A 24,130-nucleotide genomic window follows, 5' to 3' on the forward strand; every position below is an offset into this window, starting at 1 on the left:
CATTCAGTTTATTTGAGTGGTTGCCAGTGGGCTCATGCAAATGCACAGTTGAGTCTCATATGAGCAGTACCTTCTTCAACTTCTGGCTACTTGATGTGCAGCTGTTAGCTGTATGAGCAATAGCAACAAGCAGCCAGAAGGTATCCAGAAAAATTTCTCTGGCATGGCTAAGCTGCCAGATTCGTGCATGCACACAGCAGTCTGATTTGTAGGCGCGAGAGGGGTAGTATCCACACGACCTGTGTTTATGTTTAGTGATTTTGCTGTTTCCTCTTCATTTACAGCTCTCACATCAAATGAAAACAAAATGGATTTCTGTGGCTGTGATGTATCAAGTGCATTAAACTACATTCACCTATGTATGAAAGCCTAAAACATGTTATGAGTTTCAGTTTTCTGATTTTATTTTATTTCCAGGTTTTTGGTAGTCAGGCAATTAATTAACGTTGCAGAATACATAAGGCATTACAGTATAATACAGAACCAAACATGAGATAATACAGTTCTGGCACTCCAAGAAAATTTTCATCCTGCAAACCACACTCCAAAGCTTAATATCAGGCTGAGGTCCACTTCTTAGTGAATCTGGACATATGACGGTGCACATTAAGTGGAATTATGCATTTTAGTGCAGTTTACGAAATTCCAATCCTCTGATGTCCTGTTTCATTTATGATGTAAGATCTCTTAATGCTATATATGTATGAATATAAGGGCTTCCTACATCATCGTAGCTGCGCATGCACAATAACAATAACAACATTTTCTGGTGCTCCCTGACAACTGCTGAAACAAATTCTAACAGGTCATGAGAAAATATTGTGAATGGTGGATTTAAAAGCATTACTTTCAAAGTAAATTTCATTTTACATAAGATGAATTATGTTATGGGTGTGAACATGCTTTGAATTTCTTAAATCATAGAGCATTTGGCTTTAAAGCTGAACACTTTGAGGGCCAGCCATTTAGAATAAGATCGAGGCCAGAAGACCAGATATTTACATCATTATTTAAAATTTTACTTGCACATTTGTCTGATATATCTTCAAGTGTGACAAACACTAAAAAAGATCAATATTATATGCGAAAGCTTAGCTTACCTTGTAGCTGGACAATGTATATTAATTTAAATCATTAACATTTCCTACTTCCGTGTTCGTGCTACTTAACAGTGACGTTTCTATTGGCTGATTAGATCGTGTGTCCTAGGCTCTGAATATCTGCTATCACTGGCTGGCATGTTCATGTGACATGAGCTACGACTGGCTTACAAAATCACATCGCAATCTCAATTTTAGTGCTTCGGAAACTAACATCCTGTATTTGGTGGAGTTCAAAAATACACTTCTGTAATATACAAAAATATGCAGCGTACATGTTGTTGCACATTAAAGATCATTCCAAAATGTGTTTTTTGCACATCAAAGATCATTCCAAAATGTGTTTTCCAAAGTGCCAGGAAGTTCTGTGCCAGGGTATAAAACCTTAACCATTCAAAGAATTGATGAGTTTTACAGTTCTAGGGGAAAATGTACTGTTACTTAACTAAGAGAAAGTGTATTTTCACACGGAAAAACTGCATTTTTAACCAGGAAACTTGGGAAAGATCCAGGAATTTATTTTCCTTGTCTGCTTATACACCCTGGAAAAGAAAATCTTGCATGCTTGTTTTACGATGAGGAAAATTAACATTTAACTTTGCCTCTAGTTCACTTTACTGGAGAATAGATGTTGCTGGTGCTTCCATTTGGAATATTTTAAATCCCAAACACCTTGCTTTATGGTACAGCCTATGACCTGTAATTTCTGTGCACACATAAACTATATGAATACAAAACTATGCACAACTTGCAGCTTTATATTTACTTTGTCTATGCTGAAAGTTTTTAACTGCAATTCTGGTAAATTATTCCTTAACTTATTAGCAGCAGCAACACTTATGTAACATCAACAGTAAATGAAAGCTACATTAGACAATATAAATGAAAAGTACCTTTGAAGGTCACAATAAGAAAGATCCTGACTATCAGTTTTGCCCTAAGTCTTTCAATATATCCTAACTTTACTTATTTATTTATTGCTTCATTTAATCCGGCAAGATTAGGCCCACGAGGCCCTCTCTTACATCTAACCACACATTCTACATATTTTACATGACACACTACTATGGCAGCATCTTGTACCACATTTAGAAAGTAAAAATTATAATAGTACAGATAACAACAGTGAAAATTCCTGGGTGGAGCAACACACAAAATACGGGCAAGGCAACAACCCACCTATAGTGGATCAAAGCATGGAGCACACTAACACATAACAGAAAACAACATTCACACCAGCTCTGGAGCACTAGCTCTAGTTCCTGCGATAGTACAAGCATTAATACATACAACTACACAGACAAACAACTGTGCTCTCCATGGCCACGGGAATGCTGTTTTCTGCTATGAGTTACTGAGCTCCATGCATTGATCCACTGTAGGTGAGTGGTTGCCCTTCCCTTACAATAATACAGAGAAAAAACACACATATGGTTTATATTCATACGTGATAAGTGCAACAATTATTAAAAATTACAGTAAGGTAGCTTTTAATTATCAGAGCAAGCAGCTATGGCATGAGAGAAAGGGGTGGAGGAGGGAGAGACAGAAGTATGTGAAAACACACAGTTAATGAATATAATGGAAAAGAATGTGGCATGACTCTGGATAGAAAAGAAAAGACAAGGAAGCATAACTGGGACAAAACAGGAGTATTGGTTTTACTATTTCAAAGAGGGAGAAATGACCATCATTAACTTTTTGGTAAACATTATGAGGGTGACAAAAGAAAGTTCTTCAACTTCTTCTTAAACACAGTAGATCACTGAAATGTACACAAAATGTAGGGTAGCTTTCTTCAGAGGTGGACAGCAAAGGATTTTTCAAATTTTTCTATATTATGAATGGGCACAGCTAGGATACTAGATAAGTGAGAAGTTCTGATCTAATTATGATGGCTTGAGATGTGTTTCATTTACAATGTGAGATCCTGTTCGGATGCAGGCTGAGTTGGCATCCCTTCGCTCCCAGCTTCAGGCAGTGTTGGCTTCAGTCACACAGCTTGAGGCTGTTGCCAATGGGCATCACTGTGGGGGTCCGGATGGGGGTTTGTCGGGGACGGCCAGCTCGTCCCACGCATCCCCTGATCGGACTAAGACTGTGGTTGCCCGGGATACTGCCCACATTGAGGCTGATCCCTCACCTGTGGTAGAGTGGGAGGTCGTTTCAAGGTGTGGCAGGGGGCGAAAGACATTCCGGAGGGCTGAATGGAAAGCCTCTCCAGTTTGTCTGACGAACCGGTTTCAGGCTCTGTCTCAGGCTGATACTGATCTTTGGCCTGACATGGCTGCTTGTCCTGTTCCAGAGGTTGCCCCTCAGTCTGCAAGATCCGGGCAGTTGCAGAGGGTGGGCTTACTGGTAGTTGGGAGCTCCAACGTCAGGCGCGTAATGGGGCCCCTTAGGGAAATGGCAGCAAGAGAGGGGAAGAAAACCAATGTGCACTCCGTGTGCATACCGGGGGGAGTCATTCCAGATGTGGAAAGGTCCTTCCGGATGCCATGAAGGGTACAGGGTGCACCCATCTGCAGGTGGTCGCTCATGTCGGCACCAATGATGTGTGTCGCTATGGATCGGAGGAAATCCTCTCTGGCTTCCGGCGGCTATCTGATTTGGTGAAGACTGCCAGTCTCGCTAGCGGGATGAAAGCAGAGCTCACCATCTGCAGCATCGTCGACAGGACTGACTGAGCACCTTTGGTACAGAGCCGAGTGGAGGGTCTGAATCAGAGGCTGAGACGGTTCTGCGACCGTGTGGGCTGCAGATTCCTCGACTTGCGCCATAGGGTGGTGGGGTTTCGGGTTCCGCTGGATAGGTCAGGAGTCCACTACACGCAACAAGCGGCTACACGGGTAGCAGGGGTTGTGTGGCGTGGGCTGGGCGGTTTTTTAGGTTAGATGGCCTTGGGCAAGTACAGAAAGGGCAACAGCCTCAACGGGTGCAGGGCAAAGTCAGACCCGAACTTTTCGACTCTGTAAGTGCTGAACAGGGAATCAGTGATCACAAGGCCATTGCAGCATCCCTGAATATGTAAGTTAATAGGAATTTAAAAAAAGAGAGGAAGGTTTATCTGTTTAGCAAGAGTAATAGAAGTCAGATTTCAGATGTCCTAACAGATCAAAACGAAAATTTCTGTTCCGACACTGACAATGTTGAGTGTTTATGGAAAAAGTTCAAGGCAATCGTAAAATGCGTTTTAGACAGGTACGTGCCGAGTAAAACTGTGAGGGATGGGAAAAACCCACCGTGGTACAACAACAAAGTTAGGAAACTACTGCGAAAGCAAAGAGAACTCCACTCCAAGTTTAAACGCAGCCAAAACCTCTCAGACAAACAGAAGCTAAATGATGTCAACGTTAGTGTAAGGAGGGCTATGCGTGAAGCGTTCATTGAATTCGAAAGTAAAATTGTATGTACCGACTTGACAGAAAATCCTAGGAAGTTCTGGTCTTACGTTAAATCAGTAAGTGGCTCGAAACAGCATATCCAGACACTACGGGATGATGATGGCATTGAAACAGAGGATGACACGCGTAAAGCTGAAATACTAAACACCTTTTTCCAAAGCTGTTTCACAGAGGAAGACCGCACTGCAGTTCCTTCTCTAAATCCTCGCACAAACGAAAAAATGGCTGACATCGAAATAAGTGTCCAAGGAATAGAAAAGCAACTGGAATCACTCAATAGAGGAAAGTCCACTGGACCTGATGGGATACCAATTCGATTCTACACAGAGTACGCGAAAGAACTTGCCCCCCTTCTAACAGCCATGTACCGCAAGTCTCTAGAGGAACGGAGGGTTCCAAATGATTGGAAAAGAGCACAGATAGTCCCAGTCTTCAAGAAGGGTTGTCGAGCAGATGCGCAAAACTATAGACCTATATCTCTGACGTCGATCTCTTGTAGAATTTTAGAACATGTTTTTTGCTCGAGTATCATGTCATTTCTGGAAACCCAGAATCTACTATGTAGGAATCAACATGGATTCTGGAAACAGCGATCGTGTGAGACCCAACTTGCTTTATTTGTTCATGAGACCCAGAAAACATTAGATACAGGCTCCCAGATAGATGCTATTTTTCTTGACTTCCGGAAGGCATTCGATACAGTTCCGCACTGTCGCCTGATAAACAAAGTAAGAGCCTACAGAATATCAGACCAGCTGTGTGGCTGGATTGAAGAGTTTTTAACAAACAGAACACAGCATGTTGTTATCAATGGAGAGACGTCTACAGACGTTAAAGTAACCTCTGGCGTGCCACAGGGGAGTGTTATGGGACCATTGCTTTTCACAATATATATAAATGACCTAGTAGATAGTGTCGGAAGTTCCATGCGGCTTTTCGCGGATGATGCTGTAGTATACAGAGAAGTTGCAGCATTAGAAAATTGTAGGGAAATGCAGGAAGATCTGCAGCGGATAGGCACTTGGTGCAGTGAGTGGCAACTGACCCTTAACATAGACAAATGTAATGTATTGAGAATACATACAAAGAAGGATCCTTTATTGTATGATTATATGATAGCGGAACAAACACTGGTAGCAGTTACTTCTGTAAAATATCTGGGAGTACGAAGGCTTTCAGACAGTTGTTCTTCCCGCGAACCATACGCGACTGGAACAGGAAAGGGAGGTAATGACAGTGGCACGTAAAGTGCCCTCCGCCACACACCGTTGGGTGGCTTGCGGAGTATCAATGTAGATGTAGATGTAGATGTAGATGTAAAACAAGCACAGTGTGTGGCAGTCATATAACTCCTCTGGTTGCATCCACCTGAACTGGGCGTATGAAATACTGACATGGTCATATAAAAAAAGGTTGCAGATGTAATGCATGCATGCATTCATGGTTAGTTCTAAACATCTTGTGTTTCCAGTACTCATGCCATGTTGGATTACTTCTCAACAGTGGAGTTCACTATTGATAACACCTGCTGCAGTTCTAATAAAACTTATTCTCCAGAAAGGAAAGCACAACCAGATTTCAGGACAATGCTCCCATCTTCAGTGCATCTGAAAAATTACAACTAAATTGTGATGACTATGCAAATAATCAGGAAAAGGAAAAATAGTTGGTGAATATGGAATGGGGGTATGGAATGAAAGAGGAAGCCGCTTGATAGAATCTTGCACAGAGCATAACTTAATCATAGCTAACACTTGGTTGAAGAATCATGAAAGAAGGTTGTATACATGGAAGAGGCCTGCAGACACTAGAAGGTTTCAGATAGATTATATAATGGTAAGACAGTGATTTAGGGACCAGGTTTTAAATTGTGAGTCATTTCCCGGGGCAGACGTGGACTCTGATCACAATCTATTGGTTATGAACTGTAGATTAAAACTGAAGAAACTGCAATAAGGTGGGAATTTAATGAGATGTTGTTGTTGTTGTTGTTGTTGTTGTGGTGGTCTTCAGTCCTGAGACTGGTTTGATGCAGCTCTCCACGCTACTCTGTCCTATGCAAGCTTCTTGATCTCCCAGTACTTACTGCAAACTACATCCTTCTGAATCTGTTTAGTGTATTCATCTCTTTGTCTCCCTCTGCGATTTTTACCCTCCACGCTGCCCTCCAATGCTAAATTGGTGATCCCTTGAAGCCTCAGAATATGTCCTACCCACCGGTCCCTTCTTCCAGTCAAGTTGCGCCACAAACTCCTCTTCTCCCCAATTCTATTCAATACCTCCTCATTAGTTATGTGATGTACCCGTCTAATCTTCAGCATTCTTCTGTAGCACCACATTTTGAAAGCTTATTTTCTCTTCTCATCCAAACTTTTTAACGTCCATGTTTCACTTCCATACATGGCTACACTCCATACAAATACTTTCAGAAACGACTTCCAGACACTTAAATCTATACTCGATATAAACAAATTTCTCTTCTTCAGAAACGCTTTCCTTGCCATTGCAAACCTACATTTTATATCCTCTCTACTTCGACCATCATCAGTTATTTTGCTCCCCAAATAGCAAAACACCGAACTTAATTTGACTACATTCCATTATCCTCGTTTTTTTTTTTTTTTTTTTTTGTTGATGTTCATCTTATATCCTCCTTTCAAGACACCATCCATTCCGTTCAACTGCTCTTCCAGGTCCTTTGCTGTCTCTGACAGGATTACAATGTCATCAGCGAACCTCAAAGTTTTTATTTCTTCTCCATGGATTTCAATACCTACTCCGAATTTTTCTTTTGTTTGCTTTACTGCTTGCTCAATATACAGACTGAAAACATGGAGGATAGGCTACAATCCTGTCTCATTCCCTTCCCTACCACTCCTTCCCTTTCATGCCCCTCCACTCTTATAACTGTGATCTGATTTCTGTACTAATTGTAAATAGCCATTCTCTCCCTGTATTTGACCCCTGCAACCTTCAGAATTTGAGAGTATTCCAGTCAACCAACGACTCAAAAATGAGATCGACAGGAAGCACAAAATGGCTAAGCAGGGATGGCCTGCAACCTTCAGAATTTGAAAGAGAGTATTCCATTCAACAAATGACTCAAAAATGAGATCAACAGAAAGCGCAAAATAGCTAAGCAGGGATGGCTAGAGGACAAATGTAAGGATGTAGAGGCTTATCTCACTAGGGGTCAGATAGATACTGCCTACAGGAAAATTAAAGAGACTTTTGGAGAAAAGAGAGCCATTTGTATGAATATCAAGATCTCAGATGGAAACCCAGTTCTAAGCAAAGAAGGGAAAGCAGAAAGGTGGAAGGAGTATATAGAGGGTCTATACAAGGGCGATGTACTTGAGGACAATGTTATGGAAATGGAAGAGGATGTAGATGAAGATGAAATGGGAGATATGATACTGCATGAACAGTTTGATAGAGCACTGAAAGACCTAAGTCGAAACAAGGTCTTAAGAGTGGACAACATTCCCTTAGAACTACTGATAGCCTTGGGAGAGCCAGCCCTGACAAAACTCTACCATCTGATGAGCAAGATGTATCAGACAGGTGAAATACCCTCAGACTTCATGAAGAATGTAATAATTCCAATCCCAAAGAAAGCAGGTGTTGACAGTTGTGAAAATTACTGAACTATCAGTTTAATAAGTCACGGCTGCTAAAGACTAACTAGAATTCTTTACAGATGAAGGGAAAAACTGGTAGAAGCCAACCTTGAGGAAGATCAGTTTGGATTCCAAAGAAATGTTGGAACAAATGAGGCAATACTGGCCCTACAACTTATCTTAGAAAATAGATTAAGGAAAGGCAAACCTACATTTCTAGCATTTGTAGATTTAGAGAAAGCTTTTGACAATGTTGACTGGAATACTCTCTTTCAAATTCTGAAGGTGGCAGGGGTAAAATACAGGGAGCGAAAGGCTATTTACAATTTGTACAGAAATCAGATGGCAGTTGTAAGAGTCGAGGGGCATGAAAGGGAAGGAGTGGTTGGGAAGGGAGTGAGACAGGATTGTAGCCTATCCCCCATGTTATCAGTCTGCATATTGAGCAAGCAGTAATGCAAACAAAAGAAAAATTTAGATATGAATTAAAATCCATGGAGAAGAAATAAAAACTTTGAGGTTTGCTGATGACACTGTAATTCTGTCAGAGACAGCAAAGGACCTGGAAGAGCTGCTGAACAGAATGGACAGTGTCTTGAAAGGTGGATATAAGATGAACATCAAGAAAAGCAAGATTAGGATAATGGAATGCAGTCGAATTAAATTGGACGATGCTGAGGGAATTAGATTAGGAAATGAGACACTTAAAGCAGTAGATGAGTTTTGCTATTTGGGGAGCAAAGTAAATTATAATGGTAGAAGTAGAGATGATATAAATGTAGAGTGGCAATGGCAGGGAAAGCGTTTCTGAAGAAGATAAATTTGTTAAAATCGGGTATAGATTTAAGAGTCAGGACAGTCTGGTATCATAACTTCTAATTGGTAATCCATTCGCAATATCCTATTCCTCTGGCATATCAAACAGGGGACAACTCAATGGCACTGTGGCCATGGCTTGAGGCAAATGCTACTCCACTTTTCCAATTAAAGTAAGTGTTCAAAAGTAGTACTGCCAACATAAATAATGTTAGTGATCTGCATTTCAAATGACTGTACACAAGACAGAAGCATATGAGCAAGGATGTCAGTTCTGATGCGGTTGACCATGTTGTCACAGCCTGTTGAGACTTGCTGGTACAGCATATCTTTTAAATATCCAGGCAGAAAAAAATCTGGTGACATCAAATCTGACAACCTAGCAGGTCAAGTAATAGGGCCACCTCCTCTAACCCACTGGCCAGTGTAAACATAGTCCAATACTGCCTGAGCTTCAATTGCATAATGGGCTGGGCAGCCATCATGTTGAAAACACATATGTTGTTGAACACCCAGGGCAATATTTTGCAATAGTACCAGTAGTTCCTATTCCAAAAACATTCAATATTTGCATCCATTCAATGTGCCATTGATCAAACCCCATAACCATACGTTAACCAACCAAGGATGTTGATGGTCAACTCGCCGTAACCAGTAGGGATTATCTACAATCCAGTACCACGTGTTATGCCGGTTAATGCTACCTTGGTTTGTGAATGTAGACTCATCAGAAAGTAGTACCTTGTCAAAGAATGTGGGGGTCATTGCATTTGTTGATGTGCCCATTCACAAAACACTACCCAAATATGGAAATCAGCATCAAGAAGTTCTTGATGCAGTGACACGAAGTATGGATGATACTTATGACGATGCAGTATTGTGACAATATTAACTATGGACATACTGGAATCATGGTGTAATTGTTAGATGCTGCCATTATTACAGCTATTTCTTTAACTTTTCTTGTAACACATTTCTTTTGTTTCCTTTTTTCAATCTACAGGCTGCCATCAGAGATAAAAGTGTTCACAGCCTTCTAAAAGATAGTTCAAGAGTGAGCTTTCTCTGGAAAATACTCAGCAAACACAGCAACAGCAGTCTCAGCATTTCTCCTACATTCTCCATAAATTGCGATCATTTCAATTTTTTCTTCTTTTGTTGTAATATTCATCATCCACTTGCACGTCTATTCTGCAAATAATAGGCAGGTCTGCAGGCAATAAACACTGCACAAGTAATGTAATCTTTAGAGCCATTATCTGTTCAATGTCTGCACAATACATGAGATTCAGTCATAGTGTACTGCCTGTTATGATATGTCGTAGTTTGCTAGATGGCGATGGTGGTGGCTTGTCGAATAGTCCCCTGTTTGACATGTCCAGCAATACAATGTTGCAAATGGGGTTTCCAATTAGAAGTTATGAAATACTGGCCTGTTCTACCCTCACAGCATGGAGGTGGGGTCCCACGTGTCATTGGATTTTCAAAGACCATTGAGTAGCATGTCATAAATTATGATTGTGTACCCATTGCTATTCCTCTGATTATAGCGCCATCTCTGGTGAAATGAAGAAAATGTTTCAGACAAAACATCTGTAGATTTTGCCACAGAGTCATAATCTGCAATAAAAAAACAAAGGTACCCACTGAAGATTTTAAAGTTGTCACCCCCTCCCCCCTCCCGCCCCTCCCCCTCCACACACACACCATGCACCAGGTGCAATGGTATTGGAGATGAACTGGTAATTTACTGCTTATACTTTTAACAAATATTCCTAATATGTGGCTTTTTATTGTTTTTTTCATTCATATGGCTATTGTTTATGTGGTCTATGTTAGGATGGTGGTTTTAAAAAGTTATTTATTGATTTAGGTCCATTGGTTTAGTTTACTAAAAAGTCAGAATGGGTACAATTTAGTGACAATTTTGTGTGTGCTGTCATAATGTGCCATATGACTTCCAGAGTGGCATGATAGGAGCTATGTCACTTACCTAATTCTTGTTACACCTGTTGGTTTGTAATTGGTTTACAGCAGGCAATATTATTTGTAATAATAGTGGATGTTTGGAATTAGCATGATGACAGTGGTTCTATTTTTAGAAGTTTTAGATATGCTGATAATGGGGATATTAGTTTGGAGCTTAGCCAAGAGGTGGCATACGCATTGCACTCGCTTATGTGGTGGCAATACTGCCCACCCCCTGGCACTTTCACACTGGTGTGTGGCTGGTAAGTACTGATAAGCCAAAGTCTTTATAGAAGGGTACTACAGTGTACATGCTGATGACTGTAGGTGCAAAGATTATGTATTCTTTCTTTATCTGGTTCTAGTGCATGAAAGTCCAGCTATTTCACTCTTTGCAGAAACATGTTAGACACACTCTTAACTGTATATCATTAAAAGTAGTATAAATAAAATAGAAAGAAACATTCCACATGGGAAAAATATATTAAAAACAAAGATTCCATGACTTACCAAATGGGAAAGTGTGCCTATCTACCAGCGCTTTCCCGTTTGGTAAGTAATGGAATCTTTGTTTTTAATATATTATAAGTAGTATTGTGGTTCATGTGGTGTAGAGTCATTAATAGTTGATCTTTTGATTTTATTTGCAGCAGTCACACTTTTTATAAATGGGGTTTAATGTGTTTTTATGTAGGCTGCCCTGCTTTTGGAGAGGTTTTCTGTCTGGCCTAGGAATGTATGAGACGAATTTTCTGCTTACATGCCACTAACCACAGAATCTGTATATTAACGTCTATTAGTTGGACATTCTGTATCTATAAGTTGTATTTTTTAAAATATCTTTGCAAGTTCTGCATTCTTTTTAAGAATTTGACATTTTGCGGTTGTCACAATTTAGTTATAATTTTTCAGATGAACCTGAAGATGGGATTGCTGTCCTGAAACTTGCTTGTGCTTTCATTTTTGGAAAATAATATTTATTCAGACATTTCAATAACAACTGGTATTTACACCAGCCGTGGATGTCCCATCAAGAGAAATGTGTGACAATAGTGGAGGTTTGGTAGAATGGGTGATTGGGTAATTTACATTTCACATCCTATGGATATATATTCTGAAACTTTTTGAGGGCACAAAGGCACATGTAAGTCTTCTTGCACAAGGTGACACTATTCTCTGCCCAGCTAAAGTGCTCATCCAAAGTTACATCCAGATTCTTCAATGGCACTGGAAATCTGTCAAAAAGTATCGAGGGCAATTGTTAACAGAATTCCAGAATCCTGTACTTACTAATTTCTGATGGAATACTAAGATATATAAAGTCAAAAGGAAACTCACTGTTAGTTAGAAGTAGTATTTGTATGAATACTGGTCATATTGTCATAAATCCAGGGCAAATATTTTTCATCAGACAATGGATACAACATAATCATTTAATTATGCTGAAGCTATATTTAGGTTGATGAAAGAAATATCTGACATACATACAGACAGTGAAAGCACTTACAGGCTCTCCTTTTGTTCCATCCATTCCCCTATCCCCTTTGATCCCTGGGGGTCCTTGGAGACCTGGGCTGCCAGCTGGACCTGGAGGGCCTGGAGGACCAATTACCTGCAACAGTACAAATGTTATTCAAAGCTGGTGTCCTAGTTCCTGGTAAAGAATTTATTTTCCATAAGTAGGTTTTCCACCATTTAATACCTTTCTCATGACAATTTCCTTTCAGATTTAATATAACCCTATGTATGAAGCATTATGTATGCAATATTCATAAAATTACACAAAAATTTCTACTGTGGGTAGGGAAAGTGATAAATTTCATAACAATATCTTAATATGAATAACTCTACCAATTTCACAAGAATACTCCCTTTACCCCTAGGCAGTTTTTTATCCAAATTATATTGGCCTGATGATTATTACTTTAATTTATTCTTATTTTCTTGAAACAATGGGTCACTGTGGCAGTGCAGTGAAAAATCTGTGGAGGTGGTTCAAGAAATTACTGTTTCAATAAATAAATAAATAAATAAAAACCCTCTATTTTTTATTGTTCAGAAACTAAAAGAAATCATGCATGAATTACTTACCAGTTAACTATGGGAAATACAATCTTTTGTTATTTATTGGTGCAGAAAACATACATGTAGTATAGGAACACATCATGTACACAAAATGCACAAAGCTTGATGTGGACAACCAGTTAACAGTTACTTAACAGCAACAGTATTCCATTCTGGATATGTTCCACACTCCTGTCTGTAGTGGGGCATTATTATTGGCTTCTCTGTGTACTTCCATCACTTCAATCTTCTCACATCAATCCTCAATCCAATCTCACTGACATTCTCGGCTAAGTCCATTATAATTTCTGCTACCTCTTCCTCTGACTCCACTTTGGCTGCAATGTCATCTGCATATCTCAATGTCTGTGTCTTTGCATTTAGCTTCATCCCTTTGCCCTCTGTTTTCATTTCTTGAATTACTTTCTCGAGGAACAAAGGAGGATTCCTTTAACAGTTCCTCCTAATATTTTAGTTTGGCTCTCACCTCTGCTGCACACACCTTGACCAAGTTGATTAACTTTCTTTGTGTGCCATGCTTTTTCAGGATGTTGTAAATACTTAACCTGCGTATACTACTATAAGCCTTTGAGAGAACTATGAATGTTATCCGGATGCATAGGTTGGATTCACAGCAGTTCCCCAAGATTTGTCTCATGGTGAAAATTTGATCCACAGTTGATGTTTCTGCCTGAAAACTTGACTGATAGCTTAGACCAATGTCTTCAGCATAAGACTTCAGCTTATCAAGAATTATTCATGATAGTATTTTGTATGGAACAGTTAGCAGAGATATATCGCTATAACTGCTTCAGCTCCTTTTAGAGTTCTTTTCCTGCAGTGAAATAATTGTAACTGATTTCCTCTTTTCTCCATGCTTCACTTACAAGACTGTATATCTCTTTCTGAAGAGTTTCATCTACTGCCTTTAACATCTCTGCCATTATCCTAGCTTCTCCTGACATCTTATTATTCTCCAGTTTCTTAGTAGCTCTAACTACATCATACTGACTCATTTCAGTTTCTTCTTCCTCTACACCCTCTGCAATTATTCCTTTTGGGGAGATATTGTCAGGATCTACAGCATTCAACATCTTCTCAAAATATTCCCTATTCCTGTACAGACCCTTTTCCTGGCATTTTTCTGTTGTCAAATTTGTATTTGCCCTCTCTATTTCATTAACCGTATTGGTCATCAATTTTCTTTTCTCTGTGCTCAGAATCCTGTTTGTTCCTCATTTTATGTTCTTGAATGCTTCCTGTTTTTCTGCATGGTTTCTATTCTGCATTAAAGTCTCCCTTACTCTCTTCCTGGCTTTCACAGCTTGTTCACATGTATCACTGAACCATTTCTTCTTGGGTGTTGGATTTTTTCCACCCAGCATTTCTTTTGCTGCTTCAGTTATGGTGGTCTTTATATCTTCCACATTGATCAATAACATTTATTTCATCCCTGAGGTTTGATGCCAGGACTTTGGACTTGCTATACACTCTGATATTATACTGGTGACACAACTCTGGATCTTTATGCTTCTCAGCATCAAAATATCTCTTGACCATGTTGTTTCTCTATATTTTACAGTACAATTGTAGTTTTCCAATTACTAGCTAATGGTCAGTCCCTACAGCAGCACCTCTGTAAGATCTAATATCTAATACCTTGCACCTCTCATCTATAAGTACCCATCATCTACAAGCAAACAATCAATCTGATTGATAGTATTACCACCTGAGGTGTCCAGGTCCCTTTGTGTATCCATTTGGGGAGGCAAACTGTCGAGCTCACCACAAAGCTCTGAGTTAGTACACAAATGATTAGGTATAGTTCACTGTCATCTGTTTTTGCATGTACTGCCTCCTTCCTAATTGTTGGTCCTACACAGGTCTTTCTATCTCACTTTGGCTCTGAAATCTCCCAAAATGACTTTAATATTTCTGGTACCAATGCTTTCACATTGTTTTTAATTCTTCATAAAATCTACTTTTCTCCTCCTTATCACTTGTTAGTGCATATGCATTAACAAGTGTTACATTTCCATACTTATTCCTTGTAATGAGACATGACATCCTCTGCTGACTGCACACTTCACTGTTCTATAGTCAAGCCTTCCATTCTCTTTATACCGTACATAAAAGATTGATGATTTATTCTCACATAAAATCCCTTCCCCACACAATCCATTTTCCTGTAATGCAGTGACACTGACTTTATATTCCTCCAATTTGGACACCACAATTTTGGTAGCTTCTGGCCTATGTAGACTTCTAACATTTTATATGCTGACTTGTAAGCCAATTCATATAGTCATTTTTGTCTTACAGTGTCTCATCCTATTCTGAGTCACACTTACATGGTTTTTCATAAATTACTATGAGTATTATTTCAGTTTGTCAATGGAGAGGGCAATTTTTTTTCTCTTCTATCGTCAGTTGTAATTTAATACAATGAAAGAAGATGATATAGGAATTAAAAAATGTTTGAAAAAGTTGACACTGTTGGCTTACAATTTTTTATGCTTTAATTTCCATTTTTAAAAACTACTACTAAATATTTCCAGTTCTTTAAAAAACTCCTCTATATTAGTTGTGCCCTCTTTTGTGGGTGTATTTACTTTCATTTCGCTTCTGTCAATGAATATCACTCTGCTATCTGTCTAATTTCAAATGGTTGTTTTTATGGCCTTGTGTGCATGCTCCTAGATATTTTGTGGCAGTGGCTCTTTCCAGTGATTTATATCTAACAGTGTAGTCAAAGACATGACAAAGGTGATGGAGATAGGTGGTGACTGACACAGAGTGTCTCTAATCTAGACTACTCAGAGATACAGTCAATATGTATGAGTGCACAGATCTGTTTAGAAACACTGATGCTTGCCCCACTTTGGGAGGGTCTCTAATGTGATCAGAATGTTGGTGGTTAATCTGACTAGTTAGTAGTACCCTTAAGGTAAATCAAACTTAGCAGGAAAAATAAATTAGATGAAATAGAATGAAAGCTGGACAAGGGATATGGAAAAAAATGGATGTGATGAATATCAATTACAGACTAGAAACAAGAGGAGCTCTTGTAACCTTTGTAACCTCTGTGTTAGCACATGCTGAAAAAGACATTGCTGCTCTCACTGAAACCCAGTTATCAGATGAAGGTAAGATGGCTGAGGGCAGCAGATTCGTTCATCCTTTTGAAGGGGAAGGCAGGTGGAGAACATTGTAATCACAATGTTGGTTTTGCAGGAAAGACTAGTTCACTCAATGAACACTGCCTTCCTCCAATTGCTTTAAATGAACAGATCATGATCTTTCTCATCCCTATCTCTGAAAACTACTACATTACACTCAATCATCATGACAACACCTAATAAATATAACTCTAAGAAGCATTCTTATGAGCAGTTAAGCTCTGTTCTTTTGAAGTGGCCACAGTCAGGTGAACCAACATTACTTGCTGAAAACTTAATTTAGGACATATTATGAACCACACCATACTGACACAACCAAATAAAGAGTAGTGAACTGCACTGGCAACAGAGTCCACTTCTTGATATTTGTGTAGAGCATGAGCTTTTTATCACTATCATCCAGTTCTTCCTACTAAACAGCTGCAAATTTAAATGGAAGCATTTATGCTCTAAATACTGTCATCTTCTTGATTGTAGTGTTACTAGACAATGTCTGATGAAAGAAATCATTATCATAAAGGGGGCCAGAAATACTGAAGATATCTGGACTGAAAAAAGGTCATCTCAAGTTCCTTGTCAATTACGAGCTTCATGCTCACTTCATAACAATGCTGATAGAATAATTAACATCTCAAAACTTCAAAATGAAACTGTGATCACTGAGTACCAGCTCAGTATTATATCAGCCAACTCTGCATCGAATTACCATGGAGGACAGCTGCAGTGGACTACTCTTGGAGAACTCATCATGGAATTAGTAGAAAAAACTTTTGGCTTCACTAAAGAAAAAAAGGAAAAAGAAGCAGAAACTGGTTTTATTAAGCCTATACAAAAATTTTAGCTATCATTAATGCCAAAAGACACCCTGCCTCTACTCAGAATTCATCCTTTTAACGGCTAGAATTGTGAGGGAAGACGAATCACCAGAATCTAGTCAGACCTTGCTGGAGTGATAACACTGGCTCTCATCAGATCACCAAAGTTAAGCACTGTCATGCTGGGCCAGCACTTGGATGGTGAACTCAGCCCTTGTGAGGCAAACTAAGGAGCTACTTGATTGAGAAGTAGTGGCTCAGGTCTCGTAAATTGACATATTGTCAGGAGATGGGTGTGCTGACCACACAACCCCTCCACATTCGAATCCAGTGACTCCTGTGGGCAGAGTTTAGTTTTTTAAGAGAGTTTTTCTGTAGAATACATTCCTGTAAACAATGACTGAGAAGTTTATAATTTGTATGTGCTGCATTGTCAGTGACCTATATAATATTAGTGAGAAAGCGGTTGAATTGGCAAATGCAAGTTATTTGAGAAATTTAGGAATCCCTAAAGTTTCATGAACAAAAATCCTAGTGTTGTCTATGTATGTTGTGTAAAAGAGTACACCACGGCTGATTCAATTAACAGATTTCAGAGGAACACCCTTCAATGTCCCACGGAGTTTGCATTCAGCTGAAGTGGAATTTGTTTAAAACAAAAACTAACTGTCTGTTTTATGTTAAAGATGGCAATTTTGAATTTCTTTAAAACAGAGGACAGAAACAACAATTGTGATGAAAGGCTTGCACAGGACACAACAGAGGAAGGATGAATGGAGAGATACCAAATGAAGACATTTCTGCTCTCTTGGAGAACTACACTCTGTAGATGCAAAGTGTCACACTGACCTCTAAAAATAGTTCTTCATACATTAAGTATGTATACTGAAGATAGAGGACATCCTGAGCATGAAGCAGATATTCAGTTGGTCAAAGTGACATGACACATGCCAGTTCACCTTAGACAAACTGCTGGAGAAAGTTTCTGTTACAATACCCCATATGTATGTGGACTGCATAGTTTACTGCACAATTTGCACCAGAAAAACTGTTGTGTGTTTTTGTAGATAGTGTAATTTTTTTTAAATTGTGTGTGGTATTCTTCAAAGAGCAGAGACGAAGAAGCAGAAGGGAGAGAATCATAAAAGCAGCTGCCACAATAACAATGGATCCCATGGCCACATTACTGCCATTCACTCTCAGTCATCTATATCTCCAATAATACATGCTGTCACACTCATCATTCACAGCAAATTTAGATCAACAAATCTAATCAACCTACTTACTGGTTTGGGACTCAGCGACACTTATCAAGAAGTGCATCAGCTGGAGCAGCCAATTGTTTACCATACTACAGAGCATTCCCCAAGTGTTTTATCCTTTCAATGTGTATTCCACAATGCTGATTTCATTATACCCACTAGCAGTGGCTGGAATACTTTTCACACTATGAGAGGAATCAAATCCATCACCCCACCCTTACCTCGACAACATGAAGTGATGCACAGGCTTAAATTGGCTCCCTCTGCAACAGCAGTAGGTCATCTAGGTGTTGAAGAATGTTAGATATTTGAAAAATGGTCAAGCAATACATTATGGCAGATTACTGTTTAGTACTTCAACATGATCAGTCCCATTCCGTATCTGTATTTCATGTAGTGTTAACACATTTTGTAAAAATAAGCATCCCTGGGCATGTCTGCACACTGCGCCACCACTGATGTATAACACATGCTGTGGAATGGTCAGTATATCTTCATGAAACACCATGTAGTTGCTCATTGTATTGAAGTGGGGTAGAGTGATTGGGGTCTCATCTGCTCACTTTCCACTTTGTGGACCTAGGAGGGAGCCTTGTGTGTTGATTGAACCAACTGGTAACAAATTTAGCAGCTCACCTCTGAACTGCTTCAATGTCTTCCCATAATCAAATGAGGTGGACATCCCAAACATTCAGGTAGCACTCAAGAATGGGTTGCATTAGTGAACTGTATGTGGTCTCCTTCACAGATCAACCACACTTTCCGAAAATTCTCCCAATAAACTGAAGTCAAACATTCACCTTCCCTACTACCATCCTTATGAGCTTGTCATGTTTCATACTACTTTGCAGTGTTACACCTAGATATTTAATCAATATGACTGTGCCAAGCAGTACACTGTATGTTGTATTTGAACATTACAGGATTGATTTTCAGACTCGTCTGCATTAGCTCATATGTTTCTACATTTCCAACAAGCTGCTCTTCTTTACACAAATTAGAATTTTTTTCTAAGTCACCTTGTATCCTCCTACAGTCTCTCAAGATGACACCTTCCCATACACCACAGCACCATCAGCAAACAGCTGCATATTGCTTCTCATTCTATCCATCAAATTACTTACACATAGAGAGCATAAGAGTAGTCCTATCACACTTCCCTGAGACACTCCTGACAATACCCTTGTCTCTGATGATCACTAGCTGTTGAGGACAGTATACTGGGTTCTATTACTTAATAAGTCTTCCAGCCACTCACATATCTGGGAACCTATTCCATATGCCCATACCTTTGTAAACAGTCTGCAATGTGGCACTGTATCAAATGCTTTCCAGAAAACTAAGAATATGGAATCTGTCTGTTGTCCTTCATTCATGATTCACAGGATATCATGTGAGAGAAAGGCATGTTTTCTAAATCCATGCTGATTTGTGGACAGAAGTTCTTTTGTCTCATTGAATTTTATTATATTCTGAATGTGGACATGTTCAAGAATTCTGCAGCAAACCAATGTTAAGGATCCTGATCCGTAACTTTTTCAAGACAGTTCTTCTGCTCTTCTTCTGTATGAGAGTCATCTTTGCTTTCTTGCAATCACCTGGGATTTTGCACTACGTGAGAGTTTCACAACAGATGCAAGCTAAGTAAGGGGTCTATGTCATAGAGTAATCCCTGTAAAACAAAACTGGGAATCCATCTGTACCTGGCAACTTATTTGTTTTCAGCTCAATAAGTTGCTTTTCTATACCAGGGATGCCTATTACCTTGTCCACAATACAGGATTTTGTTATGATGGTGAAATGACGGCATGGTTCTATAATTCTCCTGTGTGAATGATTTCTTCAACGTGAGATTTAAAACTTTAGCTTTCCATTTTCTTCTATTGCCACATCAAATTGGAGAAAGAGTGATGGGCTAGAAGCCTTCAACTTGCTTAGTGATTTTACATAGGATCAGAATTTTCTTGGGTTTTTCATAAACATCTTAAGCTAAGGTATGATGTTCACAGTTGTTGAATACTCCATGCATCAATCTTCTTACAGATGTGTGAATTTCTAGTAACTTTTGCCTGTCATTGTTCGCGTGTTCTTTTTTGAACTGAGAGTGTAACAGTCTCCGCTTCCTTAGCAATTTAAGAATTTTGCTATTAAATCATGTTCGATCTTTTCTGTCCTTAATCTTTTACTTGACACATACTTCTCCAAGGCACAATATACAATCCATTTAAACCTTGACCATAATTCCTCTACTTCTATCATATTGGAATTAAATGATGTCCATTTTTTTCATGCAGATTATCTTGGAGAAGGTCAGTCTGCTTGAGGTGCCTCACTACATTTAGCTCAGATTATGTTCTAAGATTCTATAACAGGTGGATGTCAGTGACACTGGAAAACAAGGAATGATGATTAGGGTTTAACATTCCATCAATGACTAGGCCATTAGACAAAGAGGACAAACTTCCATTAGATAGTGATGGGAAACAAAGTTGGCAATAACCTTTCAAAGGTGCCAACCCAATATTTGCCTTAAGTGATGTAGCAAAATCATGGAAAACTGTATATGAAATCAGTGTCCTACCACCAGACCATCTCCCTCAGTAATAATTTTATGGATCACTTTTGCTTTCAAGCTTGTAGTTGGGTGTGACATGTTCTTCCTTCCAACTACTGGGAATGGTTTCTTGTTCAAGGGATCTATGATACTGTATGGTTAAAAGAGGTGCTAACTCAGTTGCAAACTCTGTACAGAGAATCTGATAAGATTTTCATCAGGCCATGGTGTCTTGTTCTGTTTTAATAATTTCAGTTGTTTCTCAACACCACGGACACTAATAAATAAATCACTCATCTTTGAACTGGTGCAAAAATGAAACTGGGGATGTACGCCTGGCTTGTCTTTTGTAAGGGAACATTTAAAAATGGAGTTCCACATTTCTGTCTTTTCTTTCATTAACTTCAGTTTCAGTTCCTGTGTCATCCATGAGTGTCTGTGAACTAACTTTGTTGCCAAAGACAGCCTTTTCATATGACCAGACTTACTCTGTGTTTTGTGAGATATCAACATCATCAATAGGATTCCTTTCTAGCATGATCTTCAACAAAATTCAGCTGTGGTAGCCATTGAAGGCTTTGTATATTGCCCTACTGAAAGCCAAATGTATCTCATTTAGCATCTCCCTATCTTCAGCCCTATTCCTTGTTTTAATCCTATTGTACATTAGTTTGTCCGCAGCTTGTAGTCTCATGGTAGCGTTCTCGCTTCCCGAGCCCAGGGTCTCGGGTTCAATTCCCGGCGGAGTCAGGGATTTTCACCTGCCTCAAGATGACTTGGTGTTGTTGTGTTGTCTTTATCATCATCATTCATATCATTCATCCCCATTATGGTCAGAGGAAGGCAATGGCAAACCACCTCCACTAGGATCTTGCCTAGTACGGTGGTGCGGGTCTCCCGCATCATCCCCTACACTCTTTCACAGAATATGAGACTTCATCATCATCACATTAGTTTATGTTTCTTGATAAGTCTCTTTACAGAGGGTCCCTCCCGTCAAAAACTGTTCTAAAAGGTACATAACTATTCAGTGCTTGGCTAACTATTTTCTGAACTTGGGCAACAGATGTTCTACATGCTCATGCTCAGAGCTATGCTTTCCGAGTTCTTCCATGACACATGACACACCTGCTGATTTATCTACTTCACATTGTGGGTTTCACTCTTGTAGAGGTGCCAATGACATGATATTTGTGTCAAATAACAACAAAAGAAATGCAGCGAACATCCATGACTCCTATTTGTAGTGTTATATGTTCTTTGAAAACCTTTGACATTACATCAACAGATGTTTTGTAGGTGATTTTAAGATACTTTAATTGTCCTCCACATATTGTAGTTCTCATCAAAGCTCACAACAGATGTATGACTGCTGAGGTTCTGTATGAAAGTAACGTCTCAGAGGAAGTTTGAATCACAAATGAACGTAAACAAGGCTGTAGACGTCTATATACAATTTTTGCCCTCAGCTTTGTGATCATACTTCATAACCCATCAACTACAAACAACAGCAGTATGAGAATTAGATACTAGTTTCATGATGTACATTTTAATAAAGCCAAACTTCACCAAAGAAGATTCACTAAATTCACTCAGGCCCAACAACAGAGATGCCATTTGAGTGATTTGGTCTGACTGTGAACACTGAGAAAGCCAAGGTGCTTGCAGAACCTCTGCACTTCTATACACTATGATTAGGAACATCTGGAACAGATAGATCATGTGGAAGCATTCTAACAAAGAATTATACTCTCAAAAGGAATGTGGAAACATAATTTTCATTGGTCACATGGCGTCTCAATGCCTAACATTAGAACATTCTCACTGAAGATGTAAGTGTAGCCATCATATTAATGGAGAAGTAATAGGTAGTTTCTGCCTCAAGCCTGCTTTACAGGTGTGAAACTTGACCTCATTAGAATTTAAAGTGCTTTGACTTGCAGGACTTCAGAAAATTATGAAGACCAATTGGGTGAGCAAAGTAAAAAAAATTACAGTTCTCTTTAAAACAGGGATACATAGCATAGAAACAATAATATTTACTGACTTGCATTCAGGGATTGTCCATGTATAGCATATGAGTAATGATAAATTTACTCAATGAATCTTCTATGGGTGACTCAGTGAGTTGAAATGTACACATTATTGGTCAAGTTCATGTTCACCCTAGCTACTTTACATTTGATGGTTATATTTATGGATAACTGAAGTATACAGCTATAAGTGCCAGGAAGACCACCACCTGCTTTAACTTCTAGAACAGATATTCAAATGTGCCATCCTTTCAATTTTCCAGGACTAATAGGTCAGATTTAATGATTATATTGAAACCACAAGATTGAAGGATCACTCAGAGAACTGTCTTTTTCAATGATAGTATAATAATACACTAAAAAATAAAGATTCATAGTCCATTATTGAGGTAGAAAATATTTTCTATGTTGAATTTTTATTATTTGCTGAAGCAGAATAAACATTTCTGTGGTAATTATCTAGCATTTTAGGACTGCATATCACACAATGCTGAATTTTCTATCAAATATTACCTAATGAAATCTGTGGGTCTAGCAGTGCGATCAAGATATAATTCCATCAAGGTCAGTAATACTGTACTGTTTATCATTCTCAATATACCAATACAAAAACAAATTTGCATCAACCATTAGCCTGACAGTGTTTAGGCACATTTTGGTAGAATCAGCAGTGATTAGGATTAAATAAAAGCATATGCAATGCACAGAGAACATTAAATATGAAAATTCAGTGGAATTCAACAGCAAAATTAACAAATACTGATGAGCATTTGTCATACTGTTCAAATATCTACAGTAAAAACTGTTACAGGAAATAAAATAGCATAATCATGTATAACCTTAACAATGTCAAATGAAATCATATGAAACACAGAATAAATATTCGAAATTTTCCCTGCAGTTTATCTGCAAAAGACACTGCTTACAAATAACTTGTGTACTACATCTAGAGAAAGTTTATGAAAGCACATAATAGCTGGTAACAACATAAACCAGTAGGCTAAAGTGTTTATTGCTCAAAAGTATAAGAGACATGAAGGAATACATCAGCTCTTACTAAAGAAGCTGCTCAAAAATACCCAAAAACCACTCCACAAATGGAATATAAAATTACTTGGCAGTTTTCTACAAACCACTCACAAGCAGCATAATGTACAGACTTAAGAAGTGTTGAATACCTTGATATATTACAAGCAGACATTTTTGAAGACATATCTATGATAAGAAGATTAGTAAAATATAACCAAAAGAGTTGATATAAAATTATTCTGCACCTTATACTTTAACTAGAATGGTACAAAAATTGAAATAGGAT

General features: G+C 38.7%; 1 protein-coding gene across 1 annotated transcript in view; it reads right to left on the reverse strand.

Annotated features, from left to right (window-relative positions):
• Positions 1-24,130, reverse strand: part of LOC126423533 (collagen alpha chain CG42342-like) — a 649,892-nt gene that overhangs the window by 233,812 nt on the left and 391,950 nt on the right. Inside the window, exon 17 of the mRNA XM_050087251.1 lies at positions 12,416-12,520. Coding sequence (XP_049943208.1) covers positions 12,416-12,520 — 105 coding nt within the window. The remainder of the gene's footprint in view (positions 1-12,415; positions 12,521-24,130) is intronic.

This window comes from Schistocerca serialis, chromosome 1 (genome assembly GCF_023864345.2).
Source record: "Schistocerca serialis cubense isolate TAMUIC-IGC-003099 chromosome 1, iqSchSeri2.2, whole genome shotgun sequence".
In the NCBI taxonomy this organism is placed as follows: domain Eukaryota; kingdom Metazoa; phylum Arthropoda; class Insecta; order Orthoptera; family Acrididae; genus Schistocerca; species Schistocerca serialis.